This window comes from Equus caballus, chromosome 7 (assembly GCF_041296265.1).
Source record: "Equus caballus isolate H_3958 breed thoroughbred chromosome 7, TB-T2T, whole genome shotgun sequence".
In the NCBI taxonomy this organism is placed as follows: Eukaryota; Metazoa; Chordata; class Mammalia; order Perissodactyla; family Equidae; genus Equus; species Equus caballus.
The window spans coordinates 52031722-52053088 of record NC_091690.1 but is presented as its reverse complement, the minus strand read 5'-3'; the positions used below and the strand labels follow the sequence as shown (position 1 = coordinate 52053088).

At 61.6% G+C, this 21367-nt stretch overlaps 2 protein-coding genes and 2 long non-coding RNA genes across 9 annotated transcripts; 2 read left to right on the top strand and 2 right to left on the bottom strand.

Moving 5' to 3' along the window:
* Positions 1–30: 30 nt before the first annotated feature.
* Positions 31–14403, bottom strand: RAVER1 (ribonucleoprotein, PTB binding 1). 6 transcript variants are annotated; one of them, XM_023645439.2, is made up of 14 exons: positions 13915–14403; positions 12304–12370; positions 9540–10009; positions 5722–5913; positions 5492–5621; positions 5166–5260; positions 4237–4324; positions 3692–3903; positions 3514–3607; positions 3302–3438; positions 2537–2611; positions 1924–2064; positions 1479–1562; positions 31–1390 (listed from the first exon to the last, which is right to left on the bottom strand). In XM_023645439.2, exons 1-14 carry the CDS (start codon positions 14182–14184, stop codon positions 1244–1246), a joined length of 2202 nt encoding a protein of 733 aa, XP_023501207.1. In that variant the 5' UTR covers positions 14185–14403; the 3' UTR covers positions 31–1243. The 6 variants fall into 6 exon arrangements, with proteins under 6 accessions (XP_023501207.1, XP_070129211.1, XP_023501208.1 ...); XM_070273110.1 differs by having other exon boundaries at positions 3302–3371; positions 4237–4321; positions 13915–14263; XM_023645440.2 differs by having other exon boundaries at positions 3302–3371; positions 13915–14262.
* LOC138925014 (uncharacterized) lies at positions 3006–7666 on the top strand. The gene is made up of 3 exons (XR_011440618.1): positions 3006–3293; positions 3959–4113; positions 6730–7666. It is a non-coding gene; the product is annotated as an uncharacterized lncRNA (long non-coding RNA).
* LOC138925015 (uncharacterized) lies at positions 14316–16667 on the top strand. The gene is made up of 2 exons (XR_011440619.1): positions 14316–15434; positions 16013–16667. It is a non-coding gene; the product is annotated as an uncharacterized lncRNA (long non-coding RNA).
* ICAM3 (intercellular adhesion molecule 3) lies at positions 14402–20151 on the bottom strand. The gene is made up of 7 exons (XM_005611951.4): positions 19767–20151; positions 18870–19136; positions 16238–16543; positions 15640–15927; positions 15130–15384; positions 14775–15023; positions 14402–14688 (listed from the first exon to the last, which is right to left on the bottom strand). The coding sequence occupies exons 1-7, from the start codon at positions 19846–19848 to the stop codon at positions 14489–14491; spliced, it is 1647 nt and encodes a 548-aa protein (XP_005612008.2). The 5' UTR covers positions 19849–20151; the 3' UTR covers positions 14402–14488.
* Positions 20152–21367: the final 1216 nt, after the last annotated feature.

Below are 21367 nucleotides of genomic sequence, written 5' to 3'. Positions count from 1 at the left end.
CTGTTTGTCCCAAGAACCAGGCCGCTCTGCTTTCTTTAAAACCATTTACAAACTTTAATTCAGCAAAGGTCTGTGTGAGAGGACCGGGGAGAGGACACCCCCCTGGAGTGGATGTGGACCCCCAGAGTCAGGGGAGGGCAGCTGGTGGCCCAGCAGCCAGGATCAGGGCCCAGAGTCATCGCAGGCCGACACCGGCTGGTGGGCAGGGGCAGGGATCTGCACGGAGCTGTTAGATCCCAGTTCTGGGCCAAAGGGAGGCCAGCTCCGCGTGATCTGGCCTGGGGACAGAGAGGAGGGGCTCATCTTCAACATGGGGGGAGACAGCAGGCGCGCAGTGAGATGCACAGTGCCCAGCTCCAGCTCCCGCAGACGGACAGCTGGGGGACTGGTTTGAGCTGGCAGAGAAAGCCTGTCTCTGCTCTTCGGCCTGGGCGCGAGGGATGGTGGGCTTGGTTTGCCAAGACCAAGGCTTTGGCCTTCTACTGTTCCTAGGGTGGGGACCCTGGGTAGCGGGACCCAATCCCCAGGCCAGAGCCATTTGGTCCTGAGTCGAGCTTCCGGAGCTCGGCGTCTGAGAGGCTCTGGCCAGCGGGGCCTGGGGCCTGGCTTTAAGGCATCGGAAGGCGAGGGGACTGTGGCAGGGAGCAGGGCACCCAGAGCTGGAGTACAGGCCAGAATGCGCAGGAGACAGCCATGCCTGCAGCAGACATGGGAGAGAGAAAAGGGCTGAGCCGTTTCAAACTGCCAAGTGTGGAATGGAGACCCAGGCATGCTGGGCCTTGAAGGAAGCAGAGCTGGGGGTCGTCCTGGATTGTTTAAAAAATAATAAAAATTAGAAAAGGAACTGAGAGTCAATTGTCAAAGTTAAAAAAGGGGGACAGTCTCTGATCCTCACGGGAGGGCAGAGAAACCTCCAAGGCACTCAAAAGACCAAGATCCAGGGGCAACGAGGCAGGAGAGGACTCCCAGAGAGGACACAGGCGGACACAGGGGAGGGGAGAGAGAGCAGGGGGGCCCCTGTCTCTTAAGGCTGCGGGGTTTCCACGCCGGGAGCAGGCCGGACGTCCAGTGGCCCCCGGGCTCCCCTGCGCTCTTGGGCTCCTGGGGCTCCGGCTGGTTGGTCAGCAAAGTCTTTCAGAGATTTTTCTATTACTGAAAGGAAAAAAAACAAACACAAAACAAAACACCAGAAAACCCCGAAGCGATTCGGTGCAGGCCCTTGAGCATCTCTGGCGCTGGTGCCTTAGAAAATCCTCTTGCGCTTCAGGTAGGAATCTGCGTAGTGGCCGCCCAGGCCCTGGGAGTGCTGGCCCACGTAGCTGCCTTCGGGGCTGGGCTCGGGCGAGGGCAGCAGGTGGGCAAAGCTGCGTTTCTGGCCACCCAGGGGGGTCTGGGGACAGAGGGGAGGGGGCGGCAGGTCAGGGGCCACCTGGGGGCCAGCGCTCCCCAGCCCTACATGGCCCCGCCCCCGCCTGTACCTTCAGCAGGTGGCTGTGGCCGTTGGGCCCGGGGCCGAGGCCCAAGAGCCCTTCTCCAGAGCCGAGCGGGGAGGAGCCGAGCGCCTGGGAGGAAGGGGAGAGAGGAAGGATGGAGAGGAAGCAGCCCCCAGCGCAGGCGGGGGTTTCGGGCTCCAGTCTCGTGGCTGCCACTTCCTAGCTGCCGGACCGCGGGAAGATTCCTGCCTCTCTCTGAGCCGTGGCTTCTTCATCTGTCGATTGGGGCTCATACCACCCACACCCTGGGCGGGGAGGCTGGGCGACACCAGGCACAAGACACACTGGTACGGGGAGGATGGCCTGTTCCAGCTGGCTCTGAGCAAAGCTGATCCCCACCCCCCGCACCCCGGCCTCGGCGCCGAGGGTCTCAGAGGCCCCCCTGTCCTGGCTGTCCCGGGGGCCTGTGCTCAGCCAGGAAGCCCCTCACCTTGTTGAGGTGGCTCTGCTTGAGGCCAGCCTGCAGGCCACTCGTGAAGTAGGAGGTGGGTGAGCCCGAGTAGAAGTGGGAGAGGGGCCCCCCACCGCCCCCGCCACTCCTCTCACCGAAGCCACTGGGCGGTGGGGACATCTGGAAAGAGAGGGCTGGCTGAGTGAGGGAGGGAGACTATTACCGTATCCACCCCCTTTCACAGACACCCCCCAAAAGAGTCTGGGACACTAGCTTTGGTCAATAGGACACTAGTATGATGATGCCAGCAAAGGGGTCCTCCCTCCCTTCTTCCTCTGGGACCCCTGGGACCACCACAATGTGCACAAGCACAAGCCAGCCCGCTGGAGGTGGGTTCCATGCAGAGCACATAAACCGTCCTGGCCAAGGCCTCGGCACCAGCCTACTGACCACCAGATGGGACTAAGGCCACCGTGGACGGCTGAGCCCCAGCTGAGGGGCCAGGGGACTGCAGACCCGCCCAGCCTCAGCCCGCAGAATGGCAAGAAATAAACTGTTTGCTGTTCTGAGCCACCAGGTGGCGGGACCAGTTGTTAGGCGGCCAAAGCCAACCGATACACTCAGGAGGTGGAAGGGACAGGGCAGCTCTTACTTTGTGTCGGCTGGGTCCGTGAGGCCCAAGGGCTGGCTCCCGCGGGTGGGAGAAGAGCCGCCGAGGTCCCAGGTCCTGAAGGAAAGTGGGAGAAGCGTGCCAGGTTGGGGTCTGTACCAACCTTGCCCTTGGCAGAATTCCACGGCATGGCTGTCATCAGGGAAGTCTGTCCCCTCAAGAAGGGGCCGACTCTGAGGATGGGGGCAAACTCGGCCTGCGGGGTGTGGCGATGAGACAGACTATGCGGCCCGCCCCGGCCGAGGTGACCGCTGAGAAGGGCGTGGCCCCAGTGGGGCTGTGCGCGGAGCTTTCAAGGCAAGCGGGCTTGTGTGAACCCCTGGAGCTTTTATGTTGCTGCTGGCATTTATTTCAGTTGTTATGTTTTTAAAACCCAGCATGGCCAAACATAACACAGGTGGCCATCTGTGACGCTGGACAGGGGAGGCTGGGATCATGGGAGCGGCTCCCTGGGGACAGAGACAGGACTCACAGAGGGGAGAGAAGGCCAGAGAGACAGATGGGAGGCTGAGCCCTGACTCTAAGGAGGAGTGCGGCCTAAGGCCTCCTGGGAGAGAGAGACAGACAGGAAGCAGGGTCGGAGGAGCAGACAGACACAAGAGACAGGTGCAGGGGCAGGGCCGTGTCTGGCATGTCCCCACTGTCCCCCTAGCGCTAGGACCAGAGAACCATCGGTTTGGAGAGTGACTCGCTCCCAGGGTGACAAAGGGTGACAGCAGCCGGGCCACAGGGCAGCCAGGTACTCACCGAGGGGTAGTCGAAGCCGTAGCTGTCGGGCAGCCCTGGTTCGGGGGGCAGGCGGGCGCTGGGGAGGGGGCTGAGCAGGCGAGACTTGAGCTGGAAGGCTTTGCCGCCGCCACCACCGCCTCCGCCGCCTCCGGGGGCTGGGGGGTTAGGCAGGGGGCCCTCAGCAGGGCGGCGGCCTCTCCCGGCACCTCCCCAGCCGCGGGCCTCCTTACCCGCCAGGTTGCTGGCCGGCAGCAGGCTGTGTAGGTTCAGGTAGGGGTTCAGGGGGATCCGGAAGTCCTTGGGGGGCTCCCCCAGCAGTGAGACCTGCGGCGGGAGGGCCGGAGTCACGAGGGGGGACCTTGCAGGGTGGGAGGCCGGGAGGGTGCTGGGCGCAGGGTGGGGCCTTACCCCAGGGGGCGTCGGCAGAGGCCCACTGTCTTTCTGGAGGCCTCGGAGGCCAGCGCCTCGGAGACCCCCAGGGGCAGGGGGTGGCGTGAGCTGGGCTGCTGGGGGCCCCAGGCCCATGGCTTCCCGGTCACCCCCAGAGGGGCCGAGCAGCGGCGGCAGCAGGGGTGGTGGCTTCCCTCGCCGAGGAGGCAGCTCTGGGGGCAGGCCCCCCCCTGCAGAGAGAAGGAGGGTGGCAGCGGCCCAGCCACACAGGACCCCTCCTCCCAGGGCCCTAAAGCCTCGGCCTGGGCCGGGGCCAGCCGTTGAGAGGTAACGACGTGCTGGGCACTGAGTGGGGCCAAGGACGCCGACTCCCAGGATGCTCACGGCTGCCTGTGAGGGGGGTGCCCAACTGACAGACGAGGAAGCTGAGACCCAGAGAGGTGAGGTCACTTGCCCAAGGCCACACAGCTGGGACTTTACCGTGCCCAGTGAGGAAAGGGGCCTGGGAAGGGGAAGTGGGCCTGCGCGCAGAGAGATGGGGGAGGGGGGCAGGGTGGCGTTACCTGCAGACAGCTCCCCGAGGAGGGGGTTGGCCGGCTGGGCCCCGGGCGGGAGGGCACCCAGGGGAGAGTCTCCCAGGATCCCGGGCTTCTAGGGACAGAGCACAAGCAGCTGGAGATGGGGGTGGTGCAGCCTGGACAGCAGACAGGTGTCACCCAGGGTCACAGTGGGCATGCCCAGCACACCCAGACTCCAGCCCCCAGCCAGTCACAGGCAGACACGCGCAGTGTCCCCCAGTGTCTGTGACACCCCAGCCATCACCCAGCCAGCCAGCCAATGGTGACTGAGGGCCTCCTGTGTGTCAGGGCCTGTGTGAGGCCCTGGGGAGACCCGGGCACTGAGCAAGTCAGGGCTGTCACCCTACCCTGTCAATCACCGTCAGACAGACACATACTGAGTCCATCTCAGACACCTGTCATCCCACACCCAGCCCCCTTGCTGGTATCATGGAACCACAGTGCCCAACACATGCAGTGTCATGTTGATCGCAGCCACACGGTGTGTGACAGCCACACACGGAATCATCCCTCTTAACCACGTGGGACCCAGACACAGCCACACCAATGACTTGGCCCCCGTGAACCAAACCAGACAGGCTGTGTGTGTGTGTGTGTGTACGCGCGCACGCGTGCGTCTGTGTGCTGTATCTACTTGTGTGTGCACGCGCGTGTGAAGGGGGTGGAGTGAGAGGCCCTCTTTCCCCCTGGGGCCTGCACTTTCTTCTCCAGACTGAGTCACTTCCTGAGTCCTGAGCACCTGCGACAGGCCAGGCCCCGTATTGAGCCCCAGGGACACAGCCAGGTGTCCCCCAAGGCCACTGAGGGCGAGCCATGCATTGGCAGGCGCAAGCGTGTTTGCAGTGCAAAGGCAAGGGGCCTGGGGGCATGAGGGTGAGGAGGGGCTCCAGGGCGCATGGGGGCCTGGGTGTTACCTTCTGAGTCTGGGTCTGCAGGGCGAGCTGCAGCAGCGCCGTGGACAGGGCGGGCCCGCTGAGCAGCGGCATGGCGGGGGGCGCGCCCAGGAGGCCTGGCGGGAGACCAGGAAATGGGCGGCGGTCCCTGGATGGAAGCCCCCCCGCCCCGTAAGCGCAGCCCCGGGTCTGCTGAGAGCAGGAAGCTGAAGCCCCACCCGGAGGAAGGGCCGGGAAGGGGCAAGTGCGCCCAGCGGCCTCTTCCCACCGCTCGGCCCCTAGCTCGCTCGGGGCTCGATGGGCACCATCGGGGGGAGCCTGCCCACACCGCCCGCCGGGTCCCTTACCCTGCTTGCCGCCTGCGCCGCCATGGAGCAGGGGGTTGAGCAGCAGCTGGAGGGAGGCCGAGGGCCCCAGGTTGTTGAGCAGCTGCAGGAGGCTGGGCTCGGGCAGCAGCCCTTTGCCCCGATTGAGGGCCTGGGGAGAGGAGCGGAGGGCGGCTCAGAGCCGGCTGCCACAGGACCCTGACTCCCCGAGGGACAGGGCGGCCCCCAGCCCCACCCCAGCGTGCACTCACTGTGGCCTGGGCGGCGATGAGCGCGGCCAGCATGCTGCGGCCTGGGGGCCCCGGGGCACAGAAGGAGACGCGCAGGTGGCTGCCCCCCAGCGCCAGGCCGTCCGCGCGCTGCTGCGCCTCCTCTGCCATCTCTGCCGTCTCGTACTCCAGCACGGCGAAGCCCTTTAGCTGGCCGTCCTGGCCGTACGCCAGCTAGGGGGAAGGCAGACGTGAGCGCAGGGGGCAGGGACTGCCATCACAGGACGCAGCCACGGGGACCAGCCACTGATCCCGATCGTGACAGCGACCACCCAGAGAGCGCAGATTCAGGGCCCAGCACCATCCCAAGGCCAGTTCCTGCGTCAGCTCATTGCACCTTCTCAGTGGCCCCGGGGGGCTGCATCCTGCCCATTTGCAAAGGAGGCGACTGAGGCCACACACCCGGTGGCGGGGGGAGCTGGGACCCACCTCGCATGGGTCAACTCCCCTGGGCCTCGTGCCAACAGCACTTGGGACCCTGAAGGGATCCCCAAGGACACCAGGACGCAGGGCGGGGAGGAGGAGGGGTGGTAGAAGAGGCAGATGGTTCTGGAGGGCCACCCAACCACAAGTTTAGGCCCAGGACTCCACAGCCAGGGCTGGGAAGGGAGCACAGCCTGGGGGTGAAGCAGCTGGCCCCGGAGCTCAGGTTCCAGGCTGGACGTGCCAGGTGGGGAGGGAGGGCACAGAGCCCAGGAGCAGCGGGAACAGAGGTGCGGTCCACCCCCATGACAGCAGCCATTCGAGACTTGAGGCCCACAGCCCCTTATCCAGCCCCTGGGGCCAGGTGTGTTCCAGGACTAAGTTTCCGGAGACGAGAAAGGGGAACTGGATGTTCGGGATCGGTCACCCACTGCGGGCTCTGGGGCTCCCCAGAAACCGAGCACACGCACAGCTCTGCAGCAAGACGCAAAGATACAGGCCACCTGCAGCCCCGTGTCAGGCCAGCTCAGGCTCTGCCGCCAGGTGAACCTGCCTCTCGCTTTTCAGGGCACTGTGGGGCTGGAGCTATGGGCGGGGCTGCCCCAGGCAAGACGACATGAGCAAGCATGCTGCTGGGCTCTGCGCCCCGGGGCTGCAGCGCGCCCACTGTGCAGACAGGAAAACTGAAGCTCGGAGAGGGGCAGGCCCTCGCCCAGGCCACAGGGCTGGAGCTGGGATCAGACAGGGCCGGGCGGATGCCCTGAATGGGACTGGCCACCTCGGTGTGGCCATGGCTGTCCTGAGAACCAATGCTGTTCCTCCTGGCTCCCAAGTGACGCGCGGGTGGCTGCGGTGTGGTGTGGGACCCATGGAATGTCCACCGGAAGGGGACAGCACAGTGTCCATGAGATCGAACACGGCGCAGCCACAAGGGCAACAAGCACGCTCTTGCATCTTAACATGGAAAGATGCCCAAGACACAGGAAGTGGGAAAACCAAACCCACGCAGGCCTGGCAATATTTGGGTGAAGCAGAGAACGCAGGAAGGTGTGGACACATTTGTCTGAAACGCACAATAAGCCCCACTGCGAGGAGACAACCTGGGGTGATGGGGGCTTCGAACAGAGGCACCGGGGGCCAGGAGGGAGTGTCCACTGCTGGACTGCCCACCAACAGAAATAAATAAGATGGGGGCCAGCCCCGTGGGGGAGTGGTTAAGTTTGCACACCCTGCTTTTGTGGCCCTGGGTTTGTGGGTTCGGATCCCGGGCATGGACCTACATACCGCTCATCAGGCCACGCTGTGGCAGCATCCCACATACAAAATAGAGGAGGATTAACATGGATGTTGGCTCAGGGCCAATCTTCCTCACCAAAAAATAAAAATAAATCAAATGGAAAAGGCTTTTTATAACCCTAAAGTTCTTGTGACACTTTCTTTATACTTGTCTAGAACACTCAAATATCTAAGCAACTCTGTAATAAAATAAAACAATTAGACTCGGAAACTGGCCTGTGCGTAAATGGGAAAGTGCACTGGAGTGGGTGCTATGCGGGTTCCTTCACGTTCTCGTCTTGATCATGGAGAAAATAAATGCCACTGTGAGGACAGCCAGCTCCCTGGGCTCAGCTGCCTGACCCTGCTTCCCAGCCCACCTCGCGCCGGCTGGCCGGCCTGGCAGGGCACTGCACACGCCCCTCCGAGGGCCTCGGTTTCCCATCTGTGAGATGGGGCCCCTGGGCCCACCCTGCAGGGCAGCTGTGGGGGCTCCCTATGATGCTCGACAGCGGCAGGAAGTGGGCCCCAGGTGTGGCAGCCGGGGGTGGCCGGGCCAGTGCCAGCGCCTGCTCTGGGTGCCCAGGCCGCCTAAGGTCTGGCCATCAGCCCTCTCCCCCAGGCTAGGCCCCTGCTGAGGCCCGGTGCGCATCCTCTGACAGTCACGCTCCCCCACAGATGGACAGAGGGCGCTCACAGGGGCCAAAGGGCAAGCAAGGCCACGCTGCTCCTCCACGGGGCACCGTGGCTCGACCTCAACCCACCTGACTGGAGCCCAGACTCTGTCGGACCGGGACGCCCAGCGTCCCTGGGAGCTGCTCGGAGGCAGGCCCTCGTCAATGGAGGCACAGAGGAGCGGCTGTCCACCATAACCCGGCCATAAAGCACTGCCAGCCCCACTTCGAGATGGGGAAACTGAGGCCCAGAGAGGACCTGTGGTTGGTCACGGCCCTGCCATCCTCAATCTCCACACGAGATGCGGCCAGCGAGCTAACTGGTGTGTCCTGAGCCCCGCCCGGGGCCTGGCAGGCAAGTGTGCAAGGGGAGGCGGAGCACAAACGGACGTCGGACTGCCCAGGCACCAAGCGACACCCTATTTACACAAGGGGAGCAGGACCCACCCAAGGCCAGAGCTGGGATCTGAGCCCATGACTGTCCCAGCTGAGCCCATGGACCAGCCTCCTCCAGGCCGGCCTGGGGCTCTGGAGCCAGGCTGTGGCGTTCTGACCCCGGCTCTGCTGTGCGCTAGCTGCGTGACCCTGGGCATGTCGCTTGACCTCTCTGTGCCGGTGTCCCTGCCTGAAAATGGGGCTCCTACCTGGCTCTCTGGCCGTTACAGGATGAAGGGGTCGCAGGTAACATGCTCAGGGTCCAGTGAGTGCTGAAGAGACGTCCGCCTTGGAGGTCTGTGGCAAGACCACCTGCGGGCTCTCCGAGAGCTGGGGCTGGCCTACTCTCGCCCAGCGCGCCTGTCACAGGGCTGGGCACAGGCACAGACGTGCCTGACGAATGCGACTTGAGTGAACCAGGGATTTACTCTGCCAACCCAATGCGCGAGCATCGGATTCCTTCTCACGGAGGAGGGAAACTGAGGCTCAGAGAGCCAGGGACTCGCCAGGGCCACAGAGCAGGGCTGGGATCTGGCCAAACCCGCCTTCCTGACCTCAAGGCTTAGAGGGCCTGCGGGCTTCTCGGGAGTAGCTGCCTCAATGCCAGGCCTGGGGCCTGAGATCCAGTAGGCAATCAACAAACATCTGAGTGCGGGAGCAAACGCGAATGAGGAACGCGCAAGCCTGGCGACCAGCTCTGACAGAGGCAGCCTCGCCTGCACATTACAGGGGGAGACTGAGGCCAGAGAGGTGAAGTGAGTCGCTAGCGGGTGCGCAGGGATCTGAAGCCCTGCCATGTGGCTCTGGGCTGGGCTGTCACCCAGGGCACCACGTGGCCTTTCTAACAAGAAGCCCATTCAATGTGGCGTCGCTGCTGCTTTGCTGGAAAGGGCCCTGGAAGATCAGAGATAGCAGGTGACTCCGGAGGGCCCCTCGGAGGGGCTCGCGGCCAGCACCCGCTCCCCCAGGCCCCGCTGGGGGCACAGCGCTCACCTGGCAGAAGGTGGGCGTGTGGACGGCCGACAGCGCCCGGCGCAGGGCGTCCACATCGCTGAAGCCGGGTGGCAGGCGGTCGACGCAGAGGCAGCGGGAGTGCAGCAGGGCGGGTGTGAGCTGCCCGGCGTCTGTCCAGTGCACGTAGAGGGTGCGCGGGCCCAGGGGCTTGCCCAGCAGGTCCGACTTGGCGCGGGCGGCCGAGTCCTTCTTCATGTACTCGGCGAAGCCGTAGCCCTTGGAGTGGCCGCTGCGCTCGCTGTAGACCAGGAAGCAGCGCTCCAGGCTGCCGAAGGGCCGCACCAGCTCCTCGAACTGCTGCTGCGTGAGGCTGGGCGGCAGGTTGGCCACGCAGAGCAGGGCGTCCGTGGGCTGCAGCCGCACCGACAGCTCGCGCTCCCGCAGGCGGCTCTGGTGGAAGGCGCTGATGGCGGCCTCGGCCTGCTCCCCGTTCAGCAGAGTCACGAAGGCTGCGGGAGCGGGGACGCGGGGTCAGGGGGCCCGAGGACCCACCCGTCCACCCTCTACCCCATGGGTGACCCTCGATGTCCGGAAGGAACGCCCAGACATCTCCAGGCATCTCAGGCACCCACCGACAGGAAGGGTCGCCAGCCTGGGGCAACTCGTGCGGCAGCTCCTGCTCCCTGAGGCCGGCTCCCTGCCCGCACCCCGGCCCGCTCACCACCCACCGTAATGCTCACCGGCTGTGCACCCGGCTCCGTCCCAGGACACACGTGCGTAACTCACTGACACACACAGTCGTAGTTACACATGTGGTCACTGGAGCCTGGATTTCAACTCCAGCCCCCCGAGTGGCTTTGGGGTCTCAGTTTCCCCATCTGTCAAATGGGACTAAGGTACTCCTCCCAACCACCGTTGTGCCAGCGAGGAAATGGGCCAGAGCAGCGCCCCCTGCCCAAGTGGAGGAGCCTGGACTCGAACCCAGACAGGAGGGCACTGCGCCCCTCCCTCACCACCTTTCCAGGCCACCAACAGCTCTCATGTCCAAGCCTCTGTCTCAGCTGTGGTCCTGCCCCGACTCCTGGTTGGCTCTCCCCCCAGCAGCCACAGGGAGCTTTTCAAAATGATCATCAGATCATGCCATGCCCTTGCCCAGGGGCCCCTCTCTGCAGGGGCCCACGGAACCTGCATGGCCTAGCCCCGTGGCCTTGCTGACCTCCACTCCCATCTCTGGCCGCTACTTCCTGCATGCACCACGCCAGGCACGCTCCCCCTCAGGCCTCTGAACCTGCTTTTCTCTGAGCATAAGCACTGACCTCCACCTCTTCACCTGATTAACCCTGACCCACCCTTCAAGCTGACTACAAACATCACTTCCCCCGTGAAGCCTATCCTGACCGTTCCTGTTTCAGTTCCCGGCTCCGTGCTCCCACAGTGCCCTGCAGCTCCTGGTCCTGTGACCATTCCACCTTCACATTGGCAGCCGTCTGAGTAACAGCCTCCTCCCCAAACTAGACCATCTCTGTTTGGTTCACAACTGAGTCCCCAGCACCCAGGCGCTCAATAAATAATCTGTTAGAAGACTATATGAATGGAAGTGTCCCTTAACCCCTGGGTCCTCGAGGCCTGGCACAAACACATACTAGGCGCTCAGGGAACAGTGCTGACTTGTGGCCTCTGCCAGTGTCTCCCAAGCACCAACCAGATGCCAGGCGCCCTCGGCTTTTTAGGTATTTTAACGTGGTGGCCTCACAGCCAAGCCAAGCAGGTCATGCCCAATTTGCTGGTGAGAAGGCTGAGGCCCAGGAGGGTGAACCACATGCCTATGGCCACAGAGTGAGAAGAGACTGGGACTCGAACCCAGGTCCATTTGCCTCCAGGGCCCAAGATCTTCGCCACCACCCTAGCCCACCAGGTAAGTCTTGAGGGGTCACCTGTCCTCCCTCAGCTCCTTCACATTCACGTGACAGATTGTAAGCAAAGGTCCTGGAGGGTCTGACGGCCCAGCACAATGCCTGGTGGGCACAGACAGCCACCGAGAGCCTCCCATGCTGGAGGGGCGCCAAGGCCTGGCCCTGTTGGCACGGAGCTGATGGCTCCGTGCAGGAGGAAGATGAGTGAGGCAGCAACTGCAGCCCAGGGGGGTCATGGCTAGGATGGGGGGGCGCTCAGGGCTCTGTGAGGAGCTGCCTGACGCACATGGATGGAAGAGGGCGCAGCTAAGAACAGGGGCAGAGGGAACAGCCTGGAATCTCACGGGTGCCCCAGGCGATGGCAAGGCTGGGGTACATCCTTGCAAGGTGGGCTCAGGAGGAGGCTCAGAGAGGTTTTCAAGAAGGAGAAGAACGATCAGCGTTTGGAGGTCTGAGCAGATTTGCAGTCAGACTGGAGCTGGCTGCCTGGGGGCGTGAAATCATACAGGCAGGGAGGCCAGAGAGGGGCTGCCACTGAGGCAGAGATGGAGGGAGCACGGAGCAGATGGAAGCCAAGGGAATGGAGAGGCACCGACTGTTCTGGAAGCCTCGAAGGAGGAGACCAGACAGGCCTAGGTGACTGGCCGCTGGGGAAGGGCGTGTGAAGCGGGGAGCCCCATGCCCAGGTCTCTGGCTGGGCAGCCGGGAAGAAGAACAAGGCTGCCCCACGATGGGCACCCAGAACGAGGGTCAGACTGGGGCAACAGGGTACTGTGCTGGCCAAGGGGACGATGTTGGGCCCAAAGTTCAGGAGAGGAGACGCTGCACCGGGCCCCACCCAGCCTCAGGGCCTGTCCCGCTGCCGATAGCCCACCCACAGCCCCACAAACCTGTCCCTTTGTATTTGTCCACAAAACAGTACTTGAGCTCATAGTCGCTGAGCAGGTCGTGCACTTCCTGCGGAGACAGAAGCCAAAGGACGAGGAGTCACCAGGGGCTGAGGCGAGCGACCCAGTGCCACCTTCCCCTGGATCTCCTATGAAAGCAGGCCGACTGCCACCCTCGTTTTACAAATAAAGGCTCAGAGCAGGGACTTGCCCGAGGCCACTGAGGCCATACCTGGCAGAGCTGGGATTCAGAGGGAAGCCGCGAAGCTCTCGCTTTTAACCAACACAACTCTCCAAGAGCCAGGTGGGTCTGAGGTCACGGCCCAGCTCTGCTGGATGCCTCACAGGGAAGTCACTTCACCCATGTGAACCTCGGTGTGCAAGACGAACTCTTTCCAAAACCTTACAAATTAGGTACTAACAAACTCATGGAGGAGGAAACTGAGGCTCAGAGAGGTGAAGGAAGCTGTCAAAGGTCGTGCAGCTGGTCAGGGCAGCTCCAAGAATGCCACCCAGGGGTCCTGACTGGGGACCCTGTGTACTTAAGAAGCTCACACAGCGTGGTTTCACGCGCCCGCTGATTCCCCCCTCCTGCCAGCGCCGGCCTTCTGCAAGCCAGCTTTGGGGAGGTGGGGGGGCCTCCTTGTGCCAGCCACTCTGTGCACAGAGCTGGAGACACAGCGTGTGCCCAGCTGAGAGATGGTGGGCACCAGGAGGAGGGCCAGCTCAAGGAACAAACCAGACCATGCCTAGTGGCACTGTCCAAGGTCTGTCCCCAAGTCACGCCCCTCCGAACACTGCACCAGTCATGTACCACCCATGGGCAGGAGAGCCAGTGGGAGATGTGCTGGTGGGCCAGAGAGCAGGGAAATCTCAGCAGCAGGGAGCAAGAAGCCATTCCACTGGCGCAGGGTGGGGCAGAGGCAATCTCTCTGGGTACAAAGAGCACCGGGAAGCCTGTCCCATGTAGGTCCCAAGAGAAGGGCACCCCCGGCCAGAAGATCAACCAAGGGGGGCACCACAGAACAATGGCCCCCCTTTCCTGCAGGTCTGCGGCCTGGGGGCAGAACATCCGGTTTTTCCAAACTAATTTCGGGGAAGAAAGACCCCAGGAGCGGCTACAACTTCCGGATCTCTCTCGCAGAGGAGTTAATAAACGCGTGCCACACAAAGGCATACTCTAGCCAACCCCGAAACTTCTGGATATGAGATCCCGCCATCCAGTAGTAGAGGAGGTGGGGAGACACACAATCAGAGCAGGGAGCCACCGGCGTCCCCATTCCCCCCGGTCCCAAAGTGGCTGCCCATTCACAGTACCCCAATACGGCCAAAGCTGCCCGCCCCCTCCACTCCCCGCCCCCTTCAATCACTTGGTCTCGTCCAAGCCTGTGGTCGCCCCTAGCAACGTCCTCCCTCAGTCCAAAGTTGGTTTCTCCCTCCATCACTGACCCCCCAAATCCCGCTCTTGGTCTCTCCCGACCCCGCGTAGATCCCCCGCTTGGACTCGCCCGCTGACGCCCCCCGCGCACGCCAGCGTTGGTGTCGCCCGGGTCCCCCCGCGCACGCGCACGGTGGTATTTCCCGCCACGCTCCCACACCGCCCCCCCCTCATACCTGGTTGGTCACGTCCCCCGGGAGGCCCCGGATCAGTATCTTGCGGCGGTTACGGAACTGGCGCTCGGTGTGTTCCAGGCGTTTCCGGATCTCCTCTGGATCTAGCGGCGGCAGTTCTTCTTCGGGCGCCCGGCGCTCCGCGGCATCATCGGCTTCCACCTCGGCCCCAGCCTCCGGGCTCAGCGGGGGCCGGTGAGTAACGGACACGTCGGCCGCCATCTTGGGAAACCCGGCGCCTTCTGGGACCAGCGAGCCGGGGCGGAGCGGCATAGAGCGGCAACGAGGGCGCGTCCGCCGATTGGCCGGGAGAAGCCCCGCCTCCTTCACTACTCCCTCAGCCCATTGGCTAAGACCCAGCCCGCCTCTCAGGGTTCAAGGCGCGTCTGGGCGCCACAAGCTCTGCCCCTTTCCGCTGCCGAGATGTCACTCAGTGGACGCGCAGCGCTGCAGGAAGCACCTCGGCGCAGGTGTAATGAAGCCACGGACCCCGGATTTTGAAGGCTTTATTGGTACGAAACCCGGAGACACAGCCAAACCCCCATCCCCTTTGTCCAGTATCCCGGCGGCCCGAGGCTCAGGACGACTCCTCCCCCAGTCTTTGGTCAGCCGGCCTAGACCTGAGGGGCAAGCAGGTGGTGCTCCCCCGATTCACATAGTAGATGTCACTCACGGAGTGTTTCTTCAACACGAAGACATACAGTAAGGCCGCTGAGACAGTGATCAGGCCAAGGATCGCTAACACCACCAGCACGGGGACGACGGCGGGGTTCCGAGCTGTGCAGAGAAGCGAGGAGTAACTCCGCGCGCCCCGGCCCCTCCTGGGCTTGCCGCTCTACACCCCCAGCCTCGCCTCGGCTCACCTTGAACGTTCACCACCACGGTCACAGTGTCCTTCCCGTGTGAGTTGTTCGCGTGGCACATGTAGGTACCATGGTGTTTTAATCTGACGACGAATGGGGTTCCGGCAAGCACCTTGACCTTCGATGCTTGCTTCACACACTGTAGCTCCGGGTCCGGGTTGCCCCAGGCCTGGCACTCAAGGACGTGGGTGGTCATTTCTTCCCACGTGAAGTTCTGGGGACATTTGGCTCGGTCAATCTTGGCACCGTCTGTGGAACCACCAAATGGTCAGACACACCCAGCACACTGGAGGCACCATGGGGCAAGGGAGAGTCAAGTTTTCCCAAATCGGGGGAGCAAGGGATTACTACTCACACAGGACACGCAGCTGGACACTCTCATTCCTGTACAAGATCCCCCCGTCGACCTTGAGGGTGGCGTTGCAGATGAAGCTGCGCCTGTCGTCCCTCTCCGTGGCGTTTAGCTGAAGCTGGACGGGCTGCCCCGGGGCCTCGGCTGGAACTCCGTCCAGCGTGACCTGGACTCGGGCTCCAGCCGTGCAAGTCACAGTCACTATGGTCCCCTCGGCGACGCTGGGCGCGCTCAGGGTCAGGATGGGCCCCTGGAAGCCTAAAGGGGGAGCATTGCCCAGGACTCAGCTGACCATGCACCTCCCATCGGTCAGTCCCCGCCCTCCACCTGCCTCCTTCCCCTCGGGGAATCGAGGCCCCGCCTTTCGGGTATTCTGTCTGTGCCCCGGCCCATTTGGGGACGCTCAGGCTATAGTACTTCCCTGGTTACCTAGGCCCCGCCCACACCGCAGCTCCTCCCACTCTGTGGCTAAGGCCCCGCCCCTCGGGCCACTGGCGCCCCGCCCCCTCTTACTATAGATGGTCAAGTTCCTTCGGGTCTCCCGGCTCTCGTCCCCTAGGGTCACTTTGCAGACGATCTCCTGGGTGCCGTTCTGCTCCGCCCTCGCGGTGGAATTGGCTGTGGCCGTGATCCTGTCCCCGTGTCTCTCGACCTGGGACTTCAGCATCTGGTCCCCCAGCGCCAGTTGGATCTTTGCCTCGGAAGCGGGGAACAGCCCGTCCAGCGTGCAGTTCGCGAGCCACAGCCTTTCCACCTCTAAGAACCGGGGAACATCGAGGTGCAGGGGCCCCACGGGCAAGGCTGGAAAGAAGGGTGGGCCTGAGCAGGAGGACGTCTCACACAGCCGTAGTGACGCTGTCCTCCAACCAGGGTCCTTCTTTCCCAGCCTACCTTGTGGCCTGAGTCACCTTCCCGGGACACACCCTCACAGCCTTCTCGGAAGTTGCCGCGGCTGCAGACCTCCCGTCTGAGGTCGCCTCACCCGGTGGCCAAGGGCATGTTTTCCCAGAAGCCTTGAGGGCCAGGCCACCCTATTCTCGGGAACCGCGCGGCCAGGGCACGTGGGCTCCGGCTCAGCTCATCACCCACCGTTTGCAGTCCCTTCCCTCACCGTAGGTTCGCAGCTGCCTGGGGGCCGAGCTGTTCTGGAACAGTCCCAGCCCTCGGGACCGTAGGTCCAGCTCCGCGCGGCACGAGAAGTTGGCGCCGTGGTCCTCTCTGCGGGCCTCCACCGTGTGGTTGACCAGGGCTGGCTCTCCGACCGCCGGCTGCCGGCTCAGCTCCTCCTCCCCGCGGAGCAGCACGACGGTGAGGTTGTCGCGGGGCGCCCCGCCTGCCATCTGGCAGCGCAGGGTGAGGTTCTGGCCCACGGGCTGCCAGGAGGGCAGGGGTTCCAGCTCCACGAGATCGGGGAACCCTGGGGAAGTGGAGAATAGCCCTTAGCAGCCAGCCCTGCAGCACTTGCCTTGGGAGTGTAGAGGAGCCTAGGGTGGCCCAGCGCAGAGCTGTTAACTTTGAATTAATAAACCAGTGTAAGTGTCTGCTGTTGCCATTAGCATCGTGATTATGATTTCCTGTTTTGTCAGATACCTTGCCAGGCACTAAAAGAAAAGTCAGATGTCCTGTTCCCAAGGACCTCATAGTTATGGGAAACAAGGAAGGAAGAGGACTAATGTTTATGACTACTTAGGAGGTTAATAGTAATCATAAAAATTCCTGTTTATTGAGAGCTTTTCTTAGACTTTCCAATGTCATCCACCTTCATTCACACAGCCACCCAGTAAAATCTCCTCTGTCATCCTTCCCTTTTACAGATGAAGAAACTGAGGCCCAGAGAGGGGAGGTGGCTTGCCCAAGGATGCACAGCCAGGAAAGCGCAGAACTAGGGTTAAAATGTGGGTCTCCCAAACTCCAGACCTGTGTGTCCACCTGCCTCCTTGATGTCACGTCTAGGGACTCCCCTGGGCCTCTTCCCAGCTTCTGGCCTCAACTCTGGCCTTGGCCTCTCCCAGAACTTGGTCCAGCCCTCCCCAGTAAGTCTCAGGCGCTCAGGGCTCTCACGGTGGAGCCGCCTGGGACAGCGTCTCAGGGTGCTCTGGCGCAGTCACAGCGTCTCAGGGTGCTCTGGCGCAGTCACAGGGGACTTGACACCCCAGGCTGGGTCCTCTCTCAGCCGCAGGGGCCCTCGCAGGCACACGTACCAAGCCTGGGCCTCCTTAAATGCAGCATCTTACTCTCCCTCGACAACTCAAGCCTGGTCTCAAGCTGTCACAGAGCCCATGGTCTGGCTGCTATGAAAAATATTTAACATCTTACTATTCACAATTTTTGGATATTTAACAAGGAGGCTTCCGTCTTAGCCCGGGTACCACTGGTCAGGGCTAGTGGTGTGTTCATAATGCCTGGGCTCCTGGAGTGGAGCGGGGCAGCCCAGACATGGAGCATCCGCCCACTTGTCCCCTGTAAATACTCCCACTGACTGATTTCAGGCCACGTGGGACTAGGAGTTGGGAAGAGATGAGCACAGTGGGCTCTCACGAGCCAGGACCAACAGGCTCCCACAGAACACCAACGGAGGCCTCTCAGACACACAGAGACAGGGACTCACACACACACAGACATGCAGATACGCACAGACAGGTGTATGCATTACACCGAAATACACACGGATACAAAGATGTATACATAGACGCGTACGGACAGACACACAGACACAGATACTGACAGACACAAACACACACTGACAGGATCCACAGATGCTCACACACAGACACAGTTATTGACACAGACACACACAGATACTGACACATATCCACATATGCTCACACGCAGACACAGATATTGACACAGACACACACTCACAGATACTGACACAGACATACACATACGTTCACAGGCATTCACAAACAGGTACACACAAAGACAGGCACAAACATACAGACACTAGCATATACAGACACACAAGTACACTCAAATAGACACAGATAGTGACACATAGATACATACACTCACGGACACACAGAGGCACACAAGCACAAATACCGACTCCGGCGCATACACAGGAGCCCACACAATTATACACACACGCTACACTTATCTCTGAAAACTATTGTATTCTTTTAAAGTCAGAGACAGTCTGGAAGGGTCCATAAGAAACCAGTAAGGGGGGACACAGTCTGGAGAGGAAGACATCGCCTGTTAGTGGCAGGGACTTTGGAGCCACACTGCCAGCTTCTCTGCTCAGGGGCTGTGAAGGCTGGCACGGCCTTTACCCTGAGCCTCGGTCTCCATATCTGTGTGATGAGGCTCACAAGTGGACGTCCCCGCCCCAGGGCCTGGGTAAGGACTGAATGAGTCAACTCGTAAGCCAGCGGCCACTGGCAGCCCCGCTAGATGAATAGAGATCCGACATTCACAGCTTTTTGTACTTTTTGATTTTGGAACCACATGAATTGATTCCCTGCCGTAAAAATAAAAGGCATAAATAAAACACGTGACTGTCATTTTCAAAATGCTTGCTGGGACCCCGATGAATTGACTGCACAGCTGCTGCCCTGGCATACAGTTGAGAGGCAGCTCTCTGTCTGTCTCTGTCTCTGTCACACACACATCCAGGTCCAAGCTCTGGGTGAGAGCCCTGGTCCCTTCCTGCAGACTCCAGGCCCCGCTCGCCTGCACGCTGGCCATCTACCCCCCCGCCCACTGCCTGAGGCTGGTCCCCACCTCCGACCACATCCACTCACGGTACACTGTGATGCCAAAAGAGCCTGCTATCTGCAAGCCATTGCAGAAGCTGGAGCAGAGGACCTCTCTGTCATCATGAGTCACATTGCTGAGCCGGAAGGCTGCCCAGCCCAAGCCACTGCTCAATGGCTCCTTGGGGAGGGATGTCTCCAGAGTGACGTGCTGAGCGTCGGGACAGTCTGTGCTGCAGTTTACCGAGATGGACCCTCCTTCAGGCACCACTAGGTCCTGGGGCTCCAATCGCAGCGAGAACTGCCCCTGGGCACCTGTGGGGAGAGCCAGAAGCTGTGCTGATTGCTCTGGTGCCCCCAGCCCACCCATCCGCAGGTCCCACCATTCAGCCCGTCCTCTTGCCGAGGCCTAAGGGTCCCCGCCTTTAGGCTGTTTCAGGCTAGTGGGGAAGACAGGTGACGGATCAGCAAGTGGGGAGACATCAGAAGGTGGCCAGGGGAGACCCCGATCCAGATACAGGAAGAAGTGAGTCAGGGAAGGCTTCTGGGAGGAGGGGACGTCTGTGGCCAGTTTTGAAGGATAAGTAGGAGTTAGCCAAGTGAAGGGGAAGAGTGGTCTTGGCAGAAGGAAGAGCATAGGCAGAGGTGGAGGGGCTACATGGAGCTGGGAGAGTGTGTATGTGTGTGCACGCGTGTGTGTGTGTTGGGGACAGGGAACAAGTTACACGGAGGGACCACGCCTTGGGGAGCCCTGAAGGCTGAGTTAAGGAAGCACAACTTTCTCTCGAGGACCCTGGTGAGCCCCCGGAAGATCTGAGTCTCAGGATGTGCTCGCTGCGCAGTCAGGCACGGCAGGATGTGGAGAGCTCGGCGGCTTTCTCTGCTCTCACTCTCCACTGACCACCCCCCACCCAACGCCAGCCCTCCCAGCTTGACTTGCCTCACCTGGGGGCCGCAGACAGCAGATGAGAAGCAGGGAGAGGAGTGAGGTCCAGCAGACCCCGGGCAGCGGCCCGGAGGGCATCATGGTGGCCAACCTTCGGGAGGAGGATGTCTTAATGAGGCGCAGGCAGGGAGGAGCAGGTGGGGCTGGCCCGGGAACGGAAGTGCAGTCACAGCAGTTAAGATTGCAGAAGTCCAGGGGCTGCACGCCTGGGGAGGGGTGGGGAGGATGCTCTGTGACCCCGGGGGGCCACCGTGGGGGGCCCAGGTGGGGCCCCAGGAGGAGGAGGGCACTGGTGACTCTCAGAGAGGGTGGACCTGTTACACCACTGGCCCCAAATGAAATCGCAGGAAGTGGAGCAGCTCTGCTTCCTTTATTCTGAGAACTTACGACGCCTAGGACAGCAGCGGAGGCACCTCCTTCCACTGAACTTATGGCGGACCTCCAGGCGCTGCCCTTGAGGTGATAAGGTTGGATTTCAAGGCAGTGTTTCAAGGGGAGATGAAGGGACTTCTAGGCAGGGTCTCAACAGGTTAGTGTGAGCTCTCAGCATTTCCTGGGGGACAATGAAGAGATCTGGGGATGATGATGAGGGAAGCTATGAAAATGAACAGAGCCCACATTTATTGGGTGCCCGGCTCTGTGTTGACCACCTGGGTGGCTCCTTTAGGCCCTTCACCTTTGAAGATCTTGAGGGACCCCCCCATTGCCTGTGCGTGGTGCTGAGGCAAGGGGACAGCTGAATCCTGAACCACCATTCGTCAAGGATGCTACTTGTAACTGGCCCTGACCCCTGACATCATGCTCCCTGACCCTCCCCTCTGGGCAGCTGGTCTTTTCACCCCAAGAGAAGGGACTTGGGGTCGAATGGGCCTTCCCACCTCCATCGACTCCATCTCTCTGCCCTCTGACCCTCCTCTGGTGCCTCTGATCTGAGCTCCGGAGAGGGACATTTTTGAGGGCCTTGATGACACCTGGCATTCATCCAGTCTCCCCATCCCTGAAGCTACGCCCCGTCCTCTCTCACTGGAGCACCTCCCCTCTCCACTCAGGTCCCTCCTCTGCTGCCCTGGCCCCCAATCCATTTCCCACACGGTACTGAGAGAGCAACTCAAACCCCGATTGAAAGTATTTGGAAATAGGGGCAGGCCCGTGGTGTAGTTGTTAAATTCACTGCCCACTGCTGAGCAGCCTGGGTTCCCCAGTTCACAGGTTCACAGGTTTTGATCCCCGGCATGGACCTACACCACTCATCAGCCATGTGGTGGCAGTGACCCACATATAAAGTAGAGGAAGATGGGCATGTAGAGAGGGCACAAGGCCCTCTGTGAGTCTTGCCAAAAAAGGAAACTGGGTCTGACCACTGGTCAGTCACGGTGAGGACAGAGGAATGCATCAAACTCGGCCGCAAGGATGACACCGCACTGGCAAAGCCTCCAGGACAAACAACCCGGTTTCTTCAACCAGTATGTTGCAAGGAGGAAACACAGAGAGGAACCCAGAACTTAAAGGGATCCGCCCTCCACCAAATCCAGTGCCTGGACCTTGTCTGGACTTTCCTTTGAACAAACTGTAGACAGACACCGAATATTTCAGAGACAAT

Coding starts and splice junctions, on each gene's coding strand:
- ICAM3 (XM_005611951.4), bottom strand. CDS start 19,848: ATGATGCCCTCCGGGCCGCTGCCCGGGGTCTGCTGGACCTCACTCCTC. Junction 15,024..15,129: donor TGTCCAGCTGCGTGTCCTGT/GTGAGTAGTAAT, acceptor GTGGTTCCACAG/ACGGTGCCAAGATTGACCGA. Junction 14,689..14,774: donor CGTGGTGGTGAACGTTCAAG/GTGAGCCGAGGC, acceptor TTCTCTGCACAG/CTCGGAACCCCGCCGTCGTC.
- RAVER1 (XM_001492720.7), bottom strand. CDS start 14,184: ATGCCGCTCCGCCCCGGCTCGCTGGTCCCAGAAGGCGCCGGGTTTCCC. Junction 12,371..13,914: donor CGGGGGACGTGACCAACCAG/GTATGAGGGGGG, acceptor CTGTCTCCGCAG/GAAGTGCACGACCTGCTCAG. Junction 5,622..5,721: donor TCATCGCCGCCCAGGCCACA/GTGAGTGCACGC, acceptor TCCTCTCCCCAG/GCCCTCAATCGGGGCAAAGG.